Raw genomic sequence first — 19,430 nt, 5'->3', positions numbered from 1 at the left:
TCTGCTGTCCTTACCTGGTCTGGCCTACATGTGATTCCAGACCCACAGCAATGTGGTTGACTCTTAAATGCCCTCTGAACAAGGGCAATTCAGGATGGGCTAGCCAGTGATGCCCACATCCCAAAAATGAATTAAAAAAAAACAAGAAAGGGACACTATGTTAATCTTTCCACTTTGGTGTCAGTAGCTCACATTAGCAGTGCCTTCACTATGCAACCTGTAGATGAGAGAAGATCCAAAGGTTCAGATGAATTTGGTTAGTGAGCTGTGCATGTTCACAGCCCATCAGACAGAGAGCACTGGAAGAGGAGCTTTTTGATTAAAGAGAATTACAGGTCACCAAGAACTCCAGTTTTATTTTATGCAGTGATACCAGCAGAAAGGATTTACATTTGGTAATAATAGCTGAGCTTCAGGAAACATGTTTAGATCACGTGGGGCCAGCAGAACTTTCCCACTCGAGGTTCAGGTGAAACCACTGAAAATCCCCCTCCCTCCTGCAGCTAGACTGTCCACTCAGTGTACACAGGACATGAAATCCAGGCTGATGCTGTGTGGATCTGGGGTACTTGTCCAAGCAGCGAGATCACTGGGTGAGTTGTACTTGTAGTAATGTGCGCCGACAAACAGGTAGACACCATTAGTGTTGCACATGGCCCCGTCGACATGGGAATGGCCAATCCGGAACCCGTCACCTAGATTCCTGGGAGTCTTTTCCAGATTGACGCTCTGCACCTGATTACCTGCAACATCAGGGAAGAAGAAGAGGTTAGAAAGAAAAGAGTTACATTTCTCCAGACTCTTGCACAATCACAGAACCTCCCAAAGTCATTTCCAGCCAATGAAGTACTTTTTGAAATTGAGTTGCTGTTGTAATATTTGAAATGCAGCAGCTAATTTGCACACAGCAAGATCCCAGAAACAGTAATGACCTTCTTGGTGTGGGCAGAACACGAACTAGCCGTGTGATGTATCTCAGTGTATGAAATTGGCTGTGTGATGTATCCTGGAGTGTGATTGCCCATTTCATGTGTCCCAGAGTTTGATTGACCATGTGATGTATTGTGGAGTGTGATTGGCCGTGTGATGTGTCCCAGAATTTGATTGGCCATGTGATGTATTGTGGAGTGTGATTGGCTGTGTGATGTGTCCCAGAATATGATTGGCCATGTGATGTATTGTGGAGTGTGATTGGCCGTGTGATGTGTCCTGAGATGTGATTGGCCATGTGATGTATTGTGGAGTGTGATTGGCCATGTGCTATGTCCCAGGATGTGATTGGCCATGTGATGTGTCCCGGGATGTGATTGGCTGTGTGATGTGTCCCGGAGTATGATTGGCCATGTGATGTATTCTGGAGTGTGATTGGCTGTTTTGGTCCCAGCTATACACTGGATGTGATGGGCTAGATTTTGACTACCCCTCCGGCAGCACTGAGCACATAGGATATTTGGTAGGAATAACTAAACAGATGAATTGACTGCACAAATAGAAATAAATATGTATGACCTGATAGCCATTACAGAAACATGGCTACAGGATGACAAAGTCTGGTACCTGAAAATTCAAGGGTACATGACATTTAGGGAGGACAGGAAAAGGTGGAAGGGTAGCTCTGTTAATGAAGGATGGCATTGGTATAAATAGAGAGATGATCTTACTTCTGGAGATCAAGATGTAGAATCAGTTTGGGGAGAGATGAGAAATAGTAAAGGTAAGAGGTCACTTGTGGCAGTGCTTTATAGGCCCCCTAACAGTAGCCACACTGTATACCGGCAGAAAGAATGGTGGCTTGGGAGAAAGGCACGGTGATAACCATGGGTGTTTCAATCTACATATCGATTGGACGAATCAGATTGGCAAAGGTAGCCTGGATGATGAGAACATAGTGTTTTCGGGATAGTTTCTTAGAGCAGCCCGTTCTAGAGGCAACCAGAGAGCAGGATATACTTGATTTGATAATGTGCAAAGAGACAAGATTAATTAATGACCTCATAGGCAGCAGTGATCATAAAATGATAGAATTTCACATTCAATTTGAGGGAGAGGGGAATAGATATAAGACTGGTGTTGTAAATTTAAATAAGGGCAATTTTGAGGCCATGAACTCAGAGCTGGCTAAAGTGAAATGGGAAATTAGGTTAAGGGATAGGTCATTACCGATGCAGTGGCAGACGTTTAAGGAGATATTTCAGAACACAGAAAAAATACAGTCCGGTGAGAAAGAAAGACTCTAAGGGAAGGACACACCAGCTGTGGCTAACTAAAGAAGTTAAAGGTCATATTAAATTGAAAGAAAAGGCATTTAATTCTTCAAAAATTATACAGAACATAAAGAACAGCAAAGAATGACTAAAAGAATAATAGAGAGGGAGAAATTAGAATACGAGAGAAAGCTAGCTAGAAATATGAAAACAGACAGCAAGAGTTTTTACAGGTATTTAAAAAGGAAAAGAGTAAATCAAGTGAACATTGGTCATCTGGTGGTGAGTCTGGGGAATTAATAATGGATAATGAGGAAATGGCAGATGAATTGAACAGATATTTTGCAGCTGTCTTCACTGTAGAGGATGCAAATGACATTGCAGAAATAATTGTGAATCAGGAGGTGAAAGTGAGGGAGGAACTTAAAACGATTACAATTACCAGGGAAAGGGCACTGAGAAAATTATTGGAACTAAAAGCTGACAAGTTCCCAGGTTCTGATGGACTTCATCCTGGGGTCTTAAAAGAAGCGGCTGAAATAATGGATACATTGGTTTTAATTTTCCAAAATTCCATAGATTCTGGAAAGGCCCTGTTAGATTGGAAAATAGCGAATGTGACTCTTTTCAAAAAAAGGAGGGAGACAGGAAGCAGGAAACTACAGGCCAGTTAGCTTAACATCTATTTTTTATATTTGTTCACGGGATGTGGGCGTTGCTAGCTAGGCCATCCCTAGTTGCCCTTGAGAAGGTGGTGGTGAGCTGCCTTCTTGAACCACTGTACGAACATATGAAATAGGGACAGGAGTAGGCCATTCAGCCCTTTGAGTCTGCTCTGCCTATCAATAAGATCATGGCTGATCTGTTTGTGTTTCGAATTCCACATTCCCATCTAACCCCGATGGGCCTAACAAGCCTAACCTCTTGCCTAACAAGAATCTATCTACCTCTGCCTTAAAAATATTCCATGACCCGCCTCCACCACCTTCTGAGGCAGAGAGTTCCAGTCACACAACCCTCTGAGAGAAAAAAATTCTCCACATCTCTGTCCTAAAAGGGTGACCCCTAATTTTAAAACAGTTCCCCCTAGTTCTGGACTCACCCACAAGAGGAAACATCCTTTCCACATCCACCTTGTCAAGGCCGTTCAGGATCTTGTAAACTTCAATCAAATCACCCCTCACTCTTCTAAACTCCAGTGGAAACAAACAGTCTGTCCAACCTTTCCTCATAAGACAACCCACTCATTCCAGGTATCAATCTAGTAAACCTTCTCTGAACCGCCTCCAATGCATTTACATCCTTTCTTAAATAAAGTGACCAAAACAGCACAGAGTATTTGAGATGTGGTATGTACACCCACAGAGCTCTTAGGAAGGGAGTTCCAGGAGTTTGACCCAGTGACAGTGAGAGAACAGCAATATAGGTCTAAATCAGGATGGTGAGTGGCTTGGAGGGGAACTTCCAGGTGGTGGTGTTCCCATCTATCTGCTGCCCTTCTCCTTCTAGATGGTAGTGGTTGTGGGTTTGGAAGGTGCTGTCGAAGGAGCCTTGGTGAATTCCTGCAGTGCATCTTGTAGATGGTACACACTGCTGCTACTGGGCGTCGGTGGTGGAAGGAGTGAATGTTTGTGGATGTGGTGCCAATCGAGCGGGCTGCTTTGTACTGGATGGTGTCAAGCTTCTTGAGTGTTGTTGGAACTGCACTCATCCAGGCAAGTGGGGAGTATTCCATCACACTCCTGACTTGTATTTTGTTGACGGTGGACAGACTTTGGGGATTCAGGAGGTGAGTTACTCACCACAGGATTCCTAGCCTCTGACCTGCTCTTGTAGCCACAGTATTTATATGGCTAGTCCAGTTCAGTTTCTGGTCAATGGTAGGCCCCAGGGTGTTGATAGTGGGGGATTCAGTGATGGTAATGCCATTGAACGTCAAGGGGCGATGGTTAGATTCTTGTTGGAGATGGTGATTGCCTGACACTTGTGTGGTGTGAATGTTACTTGCCACTTGTCAGCCCAAGCATGGATATTGTCCAGGTCTTGCTGCATTTAAACATGGACTGCTTCAGTATCTGAGGAGTCGCAAATGGTGCTGAACATTGTGCAATCATCAGCGAACACCCCCACTTCTGACTTTATGGTGTAAGGAAGGTCATTGATGAAGCAGCTGAAGATGGTTGGGCCGAGGACACTACCCTGAGGAACTCCTGCAGTGATGTCCTGGAACTGAGATGACTGACCTCCAACAGCCACAACCAGCTTCCTTTGTGCTGGGTATGACTCCAACCAGTGGAGAGTTTTCTCCCTGATTCCCATCAACTCCAGTTTTGCTCGGGCTCCTTGATGCCACACTCGATCAAATGCTGTCTTGATGTCAAGGGCAGTTACTCTCACCTCACCTCTGGAGTTCATGTCCATGTTTGAACCAAGGCTGTAATGAGGTCAGGAGCTGAGTGGCCCTGGCGGAACCCAAACCGAGTATCAATTAGCAGGTTATTGCTAAGCAAATGCTGTTTGATAGCACTGTTATTGTCCCCTTCCATCACTTTACTGATGACCGAATAGACTGATGGGGCAGTAATTGGTTGGGCTGGACTTGTTCTGTTTTTTGTGTACAGGACATACCTGGGCAATTTTCCACATAGCCAGGTAGATGCCAGTGTTGTAGCTGTACTGGAACAGCTTGGCTAGGAGTGTAGCAAGTTCTGGAGCACAAGTCTTCAGTACTATTGCCAGAATATTGTCAGGGCCCATAGCCTTTGCAGTATCCTGTGCCTTCAGCCGTTTCTTGGCATCATGTGGAGTGAATTGAATTGGCTGAAGACTGGCGTCTGTGATGCTGGGGACCTCCGGAGGAGGCCGAGATGGATCATCCACTCGGCACTTCTGGCTGAAGATTGTAGCAAATGATTCAGCCTTATCTTTTACACTGATGTGCTGGGCTCCTCCATCATGGAGGATGGGGATATTTGTGGAGCCTTCTCCTCCAGTGAGTTGTTTAATTGTCCACCACCATTCACAACTGGATGTGGCAGGACTGCAGAGCTTAGATCTGATCCGTTGGTTGTGGAATCACTTAGCTCTGTCTATCACTTGCTGCTTATACTATCTGGCACGCAAATAGTCTTGAGCTGTAGCTTCACCATGTTGACACCTCATTTTTAGGTGTGCCTGGTGCTGCTCCTGGCATGCCCTCCTGCACTCTTCATTGAACCAGAGTCGATCCCCTGACTTGATGGTAATGGTAGAGTGGGGGATATGCCGGGCCAAGAGGTTACAGATTGTGTTCGAGTACAATTCTGTTGCTGCTGATGGCCCACAGCACCTCATGGATGCCCAGTCTTGAGTTGCTAGATCTGTTTGAAATCTATCCCATTTAGCACAGTGGTAGTGCCACACAACACGATGGAGGGTATCCTCAATGTGAAGGCAGGACTTGGTCTCCACAACGACTGTGCGGTGATCACTCCTACTGATACTGTCATGGACAGATGCATCTGCAGCAGGCAGGTTGGTGAGGATGAGGTCAAGTATGTTTTTCCCTCACCACCTGCTGCAGACCCAGTCTAGCAGCTATGTCATTTTGGACTTGGACATTTGAGTCCCCCACCCAGAGTGCATTCTGCGCCCTTGCCACCCTCAGTGCTTCCTCCAAGTGGTGTTCAACATGGAGGAGCACTGATTCATCAGCAGGAGGATTCCTTGCCCATGTTCGACCTGCGACTTCATGGGGTTCAGAGTTGATGTTAAGGACTCCCGGGGCAACTCCCTTCTGACTGTATACCACTGTGCCCCCACCTCTGCTGGGTCTGTCCTGCTGGTGGGACAAGTCATAACCAGGGATGGTGATGGTGGAGTCTGGGACATTATCTGTAAGGTGTGATTCGGTGAGGATGACTATGTCAGGCTGTTGCTTGACTAGTCTGTGAGACAGCTCTCCCAATTTTGGCACTAGCCCCCAGATGTTAGTAAGGGGGACTTTGCAGGGTTGACAGGGCTGAGTTTGCCATTGTCGTTTCCAGTGCCTAGGTCGATGCCGGGTGGTCCATCTGGTTTCATTCCCTTTTTGACTTTTTAGTGGTTTGATACGACTGTGTGGCTTGCTAGGTCACTTCAGAGAGGCATTAGGAGTCAACCACATTGCTGTGGATCTGGAGTCACATGTAGGCCTGATTTCCTTCCCTAAAGGGGAACCACATGGGTTTTTAATAACATTCGACAATAATTTCAGGGTCATCATCAAACTTTTAATTCCAAACTTTATTGAATTCAAATGTCACCGTCTGCTGTGGCAGGATTCGAACCCAGGTCCCCAGAGGATTACCCTGGGTCTCTGGATTACTAGTCCAGCGACAATACCACTACCCCATCGCCTCCCCTGAAGGGAAATTCCTGGTATCTATTATTAAGGAGGTTATAGTGGGGCACTTAGAAAATCTCAATGCAATCAGGCTGAGTCAACATGGTTTTGTGAAAAGGAAAATCATGTTTAACTAATTTATTGGAGTTCTTTGAGGAAATGACAAGCAACGTGGAGAAAGGGGAAGCTCAGGGTGTGCTGTTCTTAGATTTCCAGAAGACAACTGACAAGGTGCCAGATCAAGGGTTATTACAAAATAATCATGGTGTAGGGGGTAACATATTAGCATGGATAGAGGATTGATTAGCTAACAGAAAACACAGAGTAGACATAAATGGGTCATTTCTTGGTTGGCAAGATGTGATGTCTGGAGCGTCACAGGAATCAGTGCTGGGGCCTCAACTCATTACAATTTATATCAATAACTTGGGATGAAGGGACTGATGGGATGGTGGCTAAATTTGCTGATGACACAAAGATAGGTAGGAACAAAAGTTGTGAAGAGGACATAAGGAGGTGATAAAAGGATATAGACTTGGTTAAGAGAGTGAGCAAAAGATTGGCAGATGGAATATAAGGTGGGAAAATGTAAACTTGTCCACATTGGCAGGAAGAATAGAAAAGCAGCATATAATTTAAATGGAGAGAGATTACAGAACTCTGAGGTACAGAGGGATCTGGGTGTCATGGTACATGAATCATAAAAAGTTAGTATGCAGGTACAGCAAGTGATTAGGAAGGCAAATGGGATGTTGGTGTTTATTGCAAGGGGAGTGGAATTTAAAAGTAGGGATGTTTTGCTACAGTTGCTAAAGGGTGTTTGTGAGACCACATCTGGAGTACTGTGTACAGTTTTGGTCTCCTTATTTAAGAAAGGATATAAATGCATTAGAAGCAGTTCAGAAAAGGTTCACTCAACCGATATCTGGGATGGGGGGGTTATTTTATGAGGAAAGGTTGGATAGTCAGGGCCTTTACCCACTGGAGTTTAGAGAATGAGAGAAGATCTTATTGAAACATATAAGATCCTGAGGACTTGGCAGGTTAGATGCTAAGAGGATTTTTCCCTTGTGGGAGAGACTAGAACTGGGGGGCACAGTTTAATAAAAGGTGTCACCCTCTGACAGTGCAGCACTCCCTCAGTACTGACCCTCTGACAGTGCAGCGCTCCCTCAGTACTGACCCTCTGACAGTGCAGCACTCCCTCAGTACTGACCCCCTGACAGTGCAGCTCTCCCTCAGCACTGACCATCTGACAGTGCAGTACTTCATCAACACAGATCCTCCGACAGTGCAGTGTTCCCTCAATAGTGATTCTCCAACAGTGCAGCATTCCCTCAGTACTGACCCTCTGACAGTACAGCCCTCCCTGAGAACTGACCCTCTGACAATGCAGCTCTCCCTCAGTACTGACCCTCTGACCATGCAACACTCCCTCAGTACTGACCCTCTGACCATGCAGCACTCCCTCAGTACTGACCCTCTGACCATGCAGCACCCCCTCAGTACTGACCCTCTGACTATGCAGCACTCCCTCAGTACTGACCCTCTGACCATGCAGCACCCCCTCAGTACTGACCCTCTGACCATGCAGCACTCCTTCAGTACTGACCCTCTGACCATGCAGCACTCCCTCAGTACTGACCCTCTGACCATGCAGCACTCCCTCAGTACTGACCCTCTGACAGTGCAGCACTCCCTCAGTACTGATCCTTATTATGGTTTTCAAAAGGAAATTTGATTATTATCTGAATAGAAAATTGCACGGGCTGAGGGGAAAGGGCGGGAGTGTCGGACTTTTTTATTCATTCACGGGATTACCGATCCATAATTGCCCTTGAGAAGGTGGTGGTGAGCTGCTTTCTTGAACTGCTGCAGTCCATGTGGTGTAGGTACACCCACAGTGCTGTTAGGGAGGGAGTTCCAGGATTTTGACCCGGCGACAGTGAAGGAACGGTGATATATTTCCAAGTTAGGATGGTGAGTGACTTGGAGGGTAACTTCCAGGTGGTGGTGTTCCCATCTATCTGCTGCCCTTGTCCTTCTAGATGGTAGTGGTCGCAGGTTTGGAAGGTGCTGTCGAAGGAGCCTTGGTGAGTTCCTGCAGTGCATCTTGTAGATGGTACACACTGCTGCTACTGTGCGTCGGTGGTGGAGGGAGTGAATGTTTGTGGATGTGGTATCAATATGGGGAGGCGATGGGGTAGTGGTATTGTTGCTGAACTAGTAATCCAGAGACTCAGGGTAATTCTCTGGGGACCCAGGTTCGAATCCCGCCCTGGCACATGGTGAAATTTGAATTCTGGAATTAAAAGTCTGCTGCTAACCCTGAAACCATTGTTGTAAAAACCCATCTGGTTCACTAATGTCCTTTAGGGAAGGAAATCTGCTGTCCTTATCTGGCCTGGCCTACATGTGACTCCACACCCACAGCAATGTGGGTGACTCTGATGCCCCTGAACATGGGGTAATTAGGGATGGGCAATAAATGCTAGCCTAGGCAGTGACACCCACATCCCATGAAAGAATAAACAAAAGATTAAGCGGTCTGCTTTGTCCTGGGTGGTGTCGAGCTTCTTGAGTGTTGTGGGAGCTGCACTCAGCCATCACATTCCTGCCTTGTGCCTTGTAGATGGTGGACAGGCTTTGTGGATTCAGGAGGTGAGTTACTCACTTAGTCAAACTCCTGAAAAACTCCTCCTTTTGACTTCCCACTGGGATCTCTACATGAACTCAGAGAAAAATAACAGAACAACTGGAAATATTTCACAGAGATCATTGCAACATATACATTTGTCTTACCCAAGATCACGTAGAGAAGAGAAGATCCTTGGCAGATAAATGTTGCATCGACACCTGTACTGGGGATTCCCAACTCTTCAGTCACAGGTTTGGGATATCCTTCAATCAATGCGTATTGTGCCTCAGCTTTGTATACGAATAGTTGTGATCCCTGAAAATGAAAGAAACTTTTATAATAAAGTATATTTTGGGTTAGATTTAAACCATTTCCATTTGACTTTTACAGCACACCCTCAACTATTATTATCAGGGAATCAGTGATGGTCCATCATTGTTCTCAGTAAGAAGCAGAAATAGACACAGAGAGGGTTGATGAGAGTAATGCTGTTGATGTGGTGCACATGGTTTTCCAAAAGGCATTTGATAAAATGCCGCACAACAGGCCTGTGAGAAAAGTAGTAGCTCGTGGAGCAAAAGGGACAGTAGCCTGATGGATACAAAACTGGCTGAGTGACAGGAGACAGAGAGTAGTGCTGAATGGTTGTTTTTCATACTGAAGGAAAGTTCACAATGGAGTTCCCCAGGGCTCAGTGTTGGCACCCTTGCTTTTCCTGACATATATTAATGACCTAGAGCTTGGTGTACAGGGAACAATTTCAAAATTTGTGGATGGTACAAAAATTGGAAGCTTTGTGAACTGTGAGGAGGACAGTGCGGAACTTCATAAGGACATAGACAAGTTTGTGGAATGGACAGATAGGTGGCAGATAAAATTAAATGCAGAGAAGTGTGAGGGGATTCATTTTCTTAGGAAGAGCACTGAGAGACAATATAAAATAAAGTTTACAATTCTCAAGTGGGTGTTGAGCAGAGGGAACAGCCAGAAACACACACACACTGAGGAACAGTCAAACACACACACACTGAGGAACAGTCAAACACACACACACACTGAGGAACAGACAGAAACATATACACACTGAGGAACAGTCAAACACACACACACTGAGGAACAGTCAAACACACACACACTGAGGAAAAGTCAAACACACACACACTGAGGAACAGTCAGAAACACACACACTGAGGAACAGACAGAAACATATATACGCTGAGGAACAGTCAAACACACACACACTGAGGAACAGTCAAACACACACACACTGAGGAACAGTCAAACACACACACACTGAGGAACAGTCAAACACACACACACTGAGGTACAGTCAAACACACACACACTGAGGAACAGCCAGAAACACACACACTCTGAGGAACAGTCAGAAACATGTGCACACACTGAGGAGCAGACAGAAACATATACACACATACACACACACTGATGAAAATTGGAAACACACACACATACAGTGAGGATCTCACACACAGTGAGGATCAGACAGAAACACAGACACACTGAGGAACACACAGAAACAAACACACAGACTGAGGAACTGACAGAAACACACACACAGACTGAGGAACAGACAGAAACACACACACAGACTGAGGAACAGACAGAAACACACACACAGACTGAGGAACAGACAGAAACACACACACAGACTGAAGGGCAGACAGATACACAGACACACTGGGGAACAGACAGAAACACAGAGATATTGACGAACACTCAGAAACACAGACACACTGAGGAACAGACAAAAACAAACACACAGACTGAGGAACCGACAGAAACACACACACAGACTGAGGAACAGACAGAAACACACACACAGACTGAGGGGCAGACAGATACACAGACACACTGGGGAACAGACAGAAACACAGAGATATTGACGAACACTCAGAAACACAGACACACTGAGGAACAGACAAAAACAAATACACAGACTGAGGAACAGATAGAAACACGCACACAGACTGAGGGGCAGACAGAAACATGCACACAGACTGAGGAACAGACAGAAACACGCACACAGACTGAGGGGCAGACAGAAACACGCACACAGACTGAGGGGCAGACAGATACGCAGACACACTGAGGAACAGACAGAAACAAACACACAGACTGGTGAACAGATAGAAACACACACACAGACTGAGGAACAGACAGAAACAAACACACAGACTGATGTACAGATAGAAACACACACACAGACTGAGGAACAGACAGAAACACACACAGACTGAGGGACAGACAGAAACAAACACACAGACTGAGGGGCAGACAGATACACAGACACACTGAGGAACAAACAGAAACAAACACACAGACTGATGAACAGATAGAAACACACGCACAGACTGAGGAAGAGACAGAAACACACACACAGACTGAGGAACAGACAGAAATACACACACAGACTGAGGAACAGACAGAAACACACACACAGACTGAGGAACAGACAGAAACACACACACAGACTGAGGGGCAGACAGATACACAGACACACTGGGGAACAGACAGAAACAAACACACAGACTGGTGAACAGATAGAAACACACACATAGACTAAGTAACAGTCAGAAACACACACACAGACTGAGGGGCAGACAGATACACAGACACACTGAGGGATAGACAGAAACACACACACAGACTGAGGGTCAGACAGATACACAGACACACTGAGGGACAGAAAGAAACAAACACACAGACTGATGAACAGATAGAAACACATACACAGACTGGGGAACAGACAGAAACACACACAGACTGAGGGACAGACAGAAACACACACACAGACTGAGGAACAGACAGAAACACACACACAGACTGAGGAACAGACAGAAACACACACACAGACTGAGGGGCAGACAGATACACAGACACACTGAGGGATAGACAGAAACACACACACAGACTGAGGAACAGACAGAAACACACACACAGACTGAGGGGCAGACAGATACACAGACACACTGAGGGATAGACAGAAACACACACACAGACTGAGGGGCAGACAGATACACAGACACACTGAGGAACAGAAAGAAACAAACACACAGACTGATGAACAGATAGAAACACACACACAGACTGGGGAACAGACAGAAACACACACACACACTGAGGAACAGACAGAAACACACACACAGACTGAGGGGCAGACAGATACACAGACACACTGAGGGATAGACAGAAACAAACACACAGACTGAGGGGCAGACAGATACACAGACACACTGAGGAACAGAAAGAAACAAACACACAGACTGATGAACAGATAGAAACACACACACAGACTGGGGAACAGACAGAAACACACACACACTGAGGGACAGACAGAAACAAACACACAGACTGAGGGGCAGACAGATACACAGACACACGGAGGAACAGACAGAAACACACACACACTGAGGGACAGACAGAAACAAACACACAGACTGAGGGGCAGACAGATACACAGACACACGGAGGAACAGAAAGGAACAAACACACAGACTGAGGAACAGTCAGAAACATGTGCACACACTGAGGAACAGTCAAACACACACACACTGAGGAACAGACAGAAACACACACACAGACTGAGGAACAGACAGAAACACACACACAGACTGAGGAACAGTCAGAAACATATACACAGACTGAGGAACAGACAGAAACACACACACAGACTGAGGGACAGTCAGAAACACAGACACAGACTGAGGAACAGTCAGAAACACAGACACACACACACTGAAGACCACGAGGGTCAGATGATGGAAATGTCGGAAGGTGTAGTCTTAATGCTGCTACTTACCTGGATAAAGTATATCTTTTTGTTCCAGCTGAAGACACCATCAATTTTTCCGTGCAGCTCTGGCCAGCTGAACCTCAATGGCCAGGGGTGCCAACCATCTCGTTTCGTGTCCAGGCGAAAATACAAGTTCTCTGGAAAGCCACCAAAAAGACAAATTTAATTCAGAAGCGGCCAGGAGGGAATGTTGCTGAGGCCCTTGGCACAAAGTGACTATCACTCACACCAAGCCCAGTGTCACGAGAAGCTTCTCCCCTCACTCTGAGAACATGAACATCCCTGCCTGACCCTGGTCTCCTCACATTGTCACCGAAACCAATGACTCCGCTTTCCCCTTTTGTATCTCCCAACTACCCTCTCTTCTGGAGCTTTTTTAAATTCATTTATGGGATGTGGGCATCATTGGCAAGGCCAGCATTTGTTGTCCATCCCTAATTGCCCTTGAACTGAGTGGCTTGCTAGGCCATTTCAGAGGGCAGTTAAGAGTCAGCCACATTAGTGTAGATCTGGAGTCACATGTAGGCCAGACCAGGTAAGGACAGCAGATTTCCATCCCTAAGGGACATTAGTGAAGCAGATGGGTTTGTATGAGAATTGATGATAGTTTCACGGTCACCATTACTGAGACTTGCTTTCAAGTCCAGTTTTATATTAAATGAATTTAAATTCCATCAGCTGCCTTGGTGAGATTTGAACCTGTGTGACCAGAGCATTCGCCTGGGACTCTGGATTATTGGTCCAGTGACATTATCACGACACCACCATCTCCCCTCAAGGTGTGAATCAAAAGCGATTGCTGCAGCAGGGATATTAAAGTGAGGGGCTTCACAGGTGAGCCTTCTCCCTTCATTGGATGTACACTTGCAGGAATCATTAAATACAGAGCAGAGGGCACGTTCAATTTTTCCTCTGATAAAGGGTCATGACCTGAAACATTAATTCTGTCTCTTTCTCTCCACAGATGCAGCTGGACCTTCTGAAAATTTCCAGCATTTCTGGTTTTTTTCAGATTTCTGGCACCTGGAGTATTTTGTTTTTTCTGACTATTTCCAGCTTAACTGAGGGTCATGAGGTCTCTCGGGTATATTGGGATTTGACTGAATGCAGACAACCAGTGAAACTGAGAGCCTCCTGAACTATAACAGCGAATGTCACACTGGATGGGGCCTGCCCTCTGAGTGTGGTCTCACCTCGGAACGCATAGACCCTTCCCAACTCATCCTCGTTGAACTCATCAAATGATCGGTTATTGCAGCGGTTATAGTTGGAATCAGCTGATGTTTTGTTCTTTTTCCCATGTCCTGTTGAATAGAAAGATCCCATAAGATCCCACCCTGGGTTAATATCTGGCCCAATGTTTCTGTGTCCCTCAAACAGGAGCAAGAACAAATCTCTCACCTCGTCCTTCACAATGCATGAAGTAATCCCGTGCATCCTTCGGATAGCCTGAGAAAACGAAGCCGGCATTGGGATTGAAGCGAGTGAAATTTGTCCCTTGAAAGCAGTAAAAATTACCAAGCCACAACAGTGCTGATGTGCAGTGATGAACTTGAGGCCACGTCTTTTCCTTCACCAACTTGGTCTGGAGATCTAGCAGGTACACTGTTTCTCCTGTACAGAGGATTGCAGAGTTTATTTCTTTGTCCTGTTTTACTCCTCATACCCAGAAGGGTTGGAATCCTCAGGGCTTTAGGATTTCCAGGCGTGGGAGCACCTTGAATGCGACACAGCAGGGTTAGGGGTTAGGGTTAAGGTGAGGGGTTAGCATTAGGGTAAAGGTTGGGGGTTAGAGGTTAGGGTGAGGGTTAGAGGCTGGAGTTTGGGATGTGGAGTTAGGGCTGGGGTTAGAATTGGGCTCAGGGTTATGGTTTAGGGTTAGGGGCTAGGGTAAGGGTTAGGGTTCAGGGGTTAGGGAAGAGAGTCCTGCAGTCAGCATCGGGGTGAAGCAGTCTGGGAAGATTGTCCCGCAGTCAGCATTGTGGTGAAGCAGTCTGGGAAGAGCGTCCTACAATCAGCATTGCGGTGAAGCAGTCTGGGAAGAGTGTCCTGCAGTCAGCATCGCGGTGAAGCAGTCTGGGAAGAGCGTCCTGCAGTCAGCATCGCGGTGAAGCAGTCTGGGAAGAGCGTCCTGCAGTCAGCATCACGGTGAAGCAGTCTGGGAAGAGTGTCCTGCAGTCAGTTCTTGTTGAAAATAACAAGAGTGACATCACAAGACAGCGCGAGAGAGCGGCGGAGAGATCAGAACCAGCGCGAGTGCGGGGAAGCTTCAAAAAGTGATGTCAGCACAAAGGTGAAAGCTGATTGGTGAGTAGTGGGTAAGTGTTTTTCTCCAGTTTAAAATAGATTAAGCTAAGGAAAGGTAAGAGTTCAAGTTTTTATTTAAAGTACATAAATAATTTAATTTTTTTTACAGTATTTAACTTAAAGAAAGGGTTTTTTTTCAACTAGAGGCATCGCAGGGCAGCTCAGTCCCCTGTTATGTACCGCCTGCAATATGTGGGAAGTGCTAGATGCTCCTTGCACTCTGACCATCCACGTGTGCAGCAAGTGCCACCAGCTGCAGCTACTTAAGTTCCGAGTTTCAGAGCTTGAGCAGCAGCTGGAGGCACTGAGGTACATCCATGAGGGTGAGAGTTTTGTGGATAGCACGTTATTAGACGCGGTCACCCCACAGCTTATGGAAGTGCAGGCAGAAAGGGAATGGGTGACCATCAGTCAGAAGAAAGGTATCAGGTGGGTAGTCAGGAAATCTCCAGGGTGCATCTCGCTTGAGAACCATTTTTCTGTGTTGGAAAACGGTGAGAGTGACGGTTCCTCTGGGGAGTGCAGCCTCGCTCATGGCTCTGTGAGTGGCTCAGCTGCACAGGGGGGGAGGAAAAAGAGGGGAAGAGCAATAGTGGTAGGAGACTCGATAGTAAGGGGAATAGACAGGCGTTTCTGCAGCTGTAGACGTGACTCCAGGATGGTATGTTGTCTCCCTGGTGCCCGGGTCAAGGCTGTCACTGAACAGCTGCAGGGCATTCTAAAGAGGGAGGGCAAACAGACAGAGATCGTGGTACATATTGGTACCAATGACATAGGTAGAAAGAGGGATGAGGTCCTGCAAGCAGAATTTAGGGAGCTAGGAAACAGATTAAAAAACAAGACCTCAAAGGCAGTAATCTCTGGATTACTTCCAGTGCCATGCGCTAGTGAGTATAGAAATAGGAGATTAGTCCAGATGAATGCGTGGCTGGAGAGATGGTGCAGGAGGGAGGGCTTTAGATTTCTGGGACATTGGGACCATTTCTGGGGGCAGTGGGACCTGGAGAAGGCAGACGGGTTGCACCTGAACCAGAATGGGACCAACATCCTTGCGGGGAGGTTTACTAATGCTGTTGGGGAGGGTTTAAACTAACTTGACAGGCGGATGCGATCCTGAGAGGAGGTTTAGCAGGGGGAGATGCACAGCCAAAATTAGAAGAGAGAGCAAGTGAGTCTGGAAGGCATAGAAATGATAGGTCAGTTAAGGCACAAGGGAGTTTGGCAAGGTTGGATGGTATTTATTTTAATGCGAGGAGTCTGACGAATAAGGCAGATGAGTTGAGGGCACAAATTAACACATGGAAGTATGATGTCATTGCTGTCACAGAGACATGGCTGAGAGAGGGGCAGGATTGGCAGCTCAATATTCCAGGATATAGGGTCTTCAGGCGACACAGGGAAGGAGGTATAAGAAGAGGGGGTATCGCAATATTGATCAAGGAATCAATTACAGCAGTAAGGAGGGATGATATCTTAGAAGGCTCCTCAAATGAAGCCGTATGGGTAGAACTGAAAAACAAAAAAGGAACAATCACATTGCTGGGATTGTACTATAGGCCCCCAAACAGTCAGAGAGAAATAGAAGAGCAGATATGTAGGCAAATTTCAGAGAAGTGTAAAAATAATAGGGTAGTAATAGTGGGGGATTTCAACTTCCCCAACATTAACTGGGTTAGTCATAGTGTGATAGATTTAGAGGGAGTGGAATTCTTAAAATGCATTCAGGAAAGCTTTTTAAGCCAGTATATAGAAGGTCCTACAAGAGAGGGGGTGGTCCTGGACTTAATTTTAGGGAATGAAGCCAGTCAAGTGGTAGAGGTATCAATGGAGGAACATTTTGCAGATAGTGATCATAACTCCATTAGATTCAAGGTTGTTCTGGAAAAGGACAAGGATGGGCCAGAAATCAGAGTTCTAAATTGGGGGAAGGCCAATTTTAATAAGATCAGATATGATTTGGCCAGAGAGAACTGGGAGCAGTTACTTGTAGGTAAATCTACGTCAGAGCAGTGGGACTCATTCAAGAAGGAAATAGGGAGAATACAGGGCCAACATATTCCAGTAAAGACAAAGAGTGGGACCAACAAATCCAGGGAACACTGGATGTTGGGGGATATACAGGATTGGATAAAGAGAAAAAGGGAGGTTTACGGCAGATACTGAGGGCTCAAAACAGCAGAATCCCTAGAGGAGTATAGAATGTGATGAGGAGAATTTAAAAAGGAAATTAGGAGAGCAAAAAGGGGCATGAAAAAACATTGGCAGGTAAAATAAAGGAAAATCCAAAGTTATTTTACAAGTACATTAAGAGTAAGAGGATAACTAGGGAAAGAGTAGGGCCCATTAAGGACCATAGTGGTAATTTGTGTGTGGAGCCGGAAGACGTGGGTAGGATTCTAAACGAATACTTTGTGTCGGTGTTCACAAGTGAGAGGGACGATGTGGGTATGGAAATCAGGCAGAAGGACTGTGATATAATTAAAGAAATTAGCATAGAAAGGGAGAAGGTTCTAAGTGGTCCGGCAGGCTTAAAAGTAGATAAATCTCCAGGCCCGGATGAAATGTATCCCAGACTGTTGAGTGAGGCAAGGGAGGAGATAGCAGGGGCGCTGGCAATAATTTCCAATACCTCTCTGGTCTCAGGAGAGGTGCCAGAGGACTGGAGGACAGCCAATGTGGTACCGTTATTCAAGAAGGGAGGAAAGGATAAACTAGGGAACTACAGGCCAGTCAGTCTAACCTCAGTGGTGGGGAAACTATTGGAAGCGATTCTGAGGGACAGAATTAATCTACACTTGGAGAGGCAGGGATTAATCAAGGACAGTCAGCATGGTTTTGTTAAGGGGAGGTCATGTCTGACCAATTTGATTGAATTTTTTGAAGAGGTGACCAGGTGTGTAGATGAGGGCAATGCATTTGACAGAGTCTACTTGGCCTTCAGCAAGGCTTTTGATAAGGTCCCGCATGGGAGACTGATAACGAAGGTAAGAGCCCATGGGATCCAAGGCAATTTGGCAAATTGGATCCAGAATTGGCTGAGTGGCAGGAAGCAGAGGGTGATGGTCGAGGGGTGTTTTTGTGACTGGATGCCTGTGTACAGTGGGGATCCACAGGGTTTGGTGTTGGGTCGCTTGCTGTTTATGGTATATATAAACGATTTAGACTTGAATGTAGGAGGGTTGATCAGTAAGTTCATGGATGACACGAAAATTGGTGGGGTGGTAAATAGTGAGGAGGATAGCCTTAGATTACAGGGGGATATAGATGGGCTGGTCAGATGGGCTGATCAGTGGCAAATGGAATTTAATCTGGATAAGTGTGAGGTGATGAACTTGGCCAGGACAAGCAAGGCACAGGAATACACGATGAATGGTAGGACCCTGGGAAGGACCGGGGATCAGATGGACCTTGGTGTGCATGTCCACCGGTCCCTTAAGGTAGCGGGACAGGTAGATAAGGTGGTTAAGAAGGCATATGGGATACTTGCCTTTATTAGCCGAGGCATAGAATATAAGAGCAGGGAGGTTATGCTGGAACTGTATAAAATCCTGGTTAGGTCACAGCTAGAGTATTGTGTGCAGTTCTGGGATCCGCATTATAGGAAGGATGTGATTGCACTGGAGAGAGTGCAGAGGAGATTTACTAGGATGTTGCCTGGGCTGGAGAGTTTTAGTTATGAGGAGAGATTGGATAGACTGGGGTTATTTTCCCTGAAGCGGAGGAGATTGAGGGGGGACATGACTGAGGTGCATAAAATTATGAGGGGCATAGATAGGGTAGGGAGGAAGGAACTTTTCCCCTTGGTGGAGGGATCAATAACCAGGGGGCATAGATATAAAGTAAGGGGCAGGAGTTTTAGAGGGGATGTGAGGAAGAATTTTTTCACCCAGAGGGTGGTGGGAATCTGGAACTCACTGCCTGAAAGGGTGGTAGAGGCAGAAACCGTCATAACATTTAAGAAGTATTTGGATGTGCACTTGCGATGCCATGGCAACAAGGCTATGGGCCTAGTGCTGGAAAATGGGATTAGAATAGTTAGGTACTTGTTTGCCCAGCGCAGACTCGATGGGATGAAGGGCCTTTGTCTGTGCTGTGGGCCTCTCT

At 46.1% G+C, this 19,430-nt stretch overlaps 1 protein-coding gene across 1 annotated transcript in view; it reads right to left on the bottom strand.

Moving 5' to 3' along the window:
* Nucleotides 1-336: 336 nt before the first annotated feature.
* Nucleotides 337-19,430, bottom strand: part of LOC144675335 (hemopexin-like) — a 35,403-nt gene continuing 16,309 nt past the window's right edge. The window contains exons 6-10 of the mRNA XM_078536170.1: nt 14,421-14,633; nt 14,213-14,323; nt 13,026-13,156; nt 9,370-9,520; nt 337-743 (exon numbers count right to left, since the gene is read on the bottom strand). Of these exons, the coding sequence (XP_078392296.1) occupies nt 517-743; nt 9,370-9,520; nt 13,026-13,156; nt 14,213-14,323; nt 14,421-14,633 (833 nt within the window). The 3' untranslated portion in view covers nt 337-516. The remainder of the gene's footprint in view (nt 744-9,369; nt 9,521-13,025; nt 13,157-14,212; nt 14,324-14,420; nt 14,634-19,430) is intronic.

The sequence above is a fragment of the Cetorhinus maximus genome, unplaced genomic scaffold (assembly GCF_964194155.1).
Source record: "Cetorhinus maximus unplaced genomic scaffold, sCetMax3.hap1.1 HAP1_SCAFFOLD_954, whole genome shotgun sequence".
Taxonomy (NCBI): Eukaryota; Metazoa; Chordata; class Chondrichthyes; order Lamniformes; family Cetorhinidae; genus Cetorhinus; species Cetorhinus maximus.
This window is presented reverse-complemented; position numbering and strand designations above follow the sequence as displayed.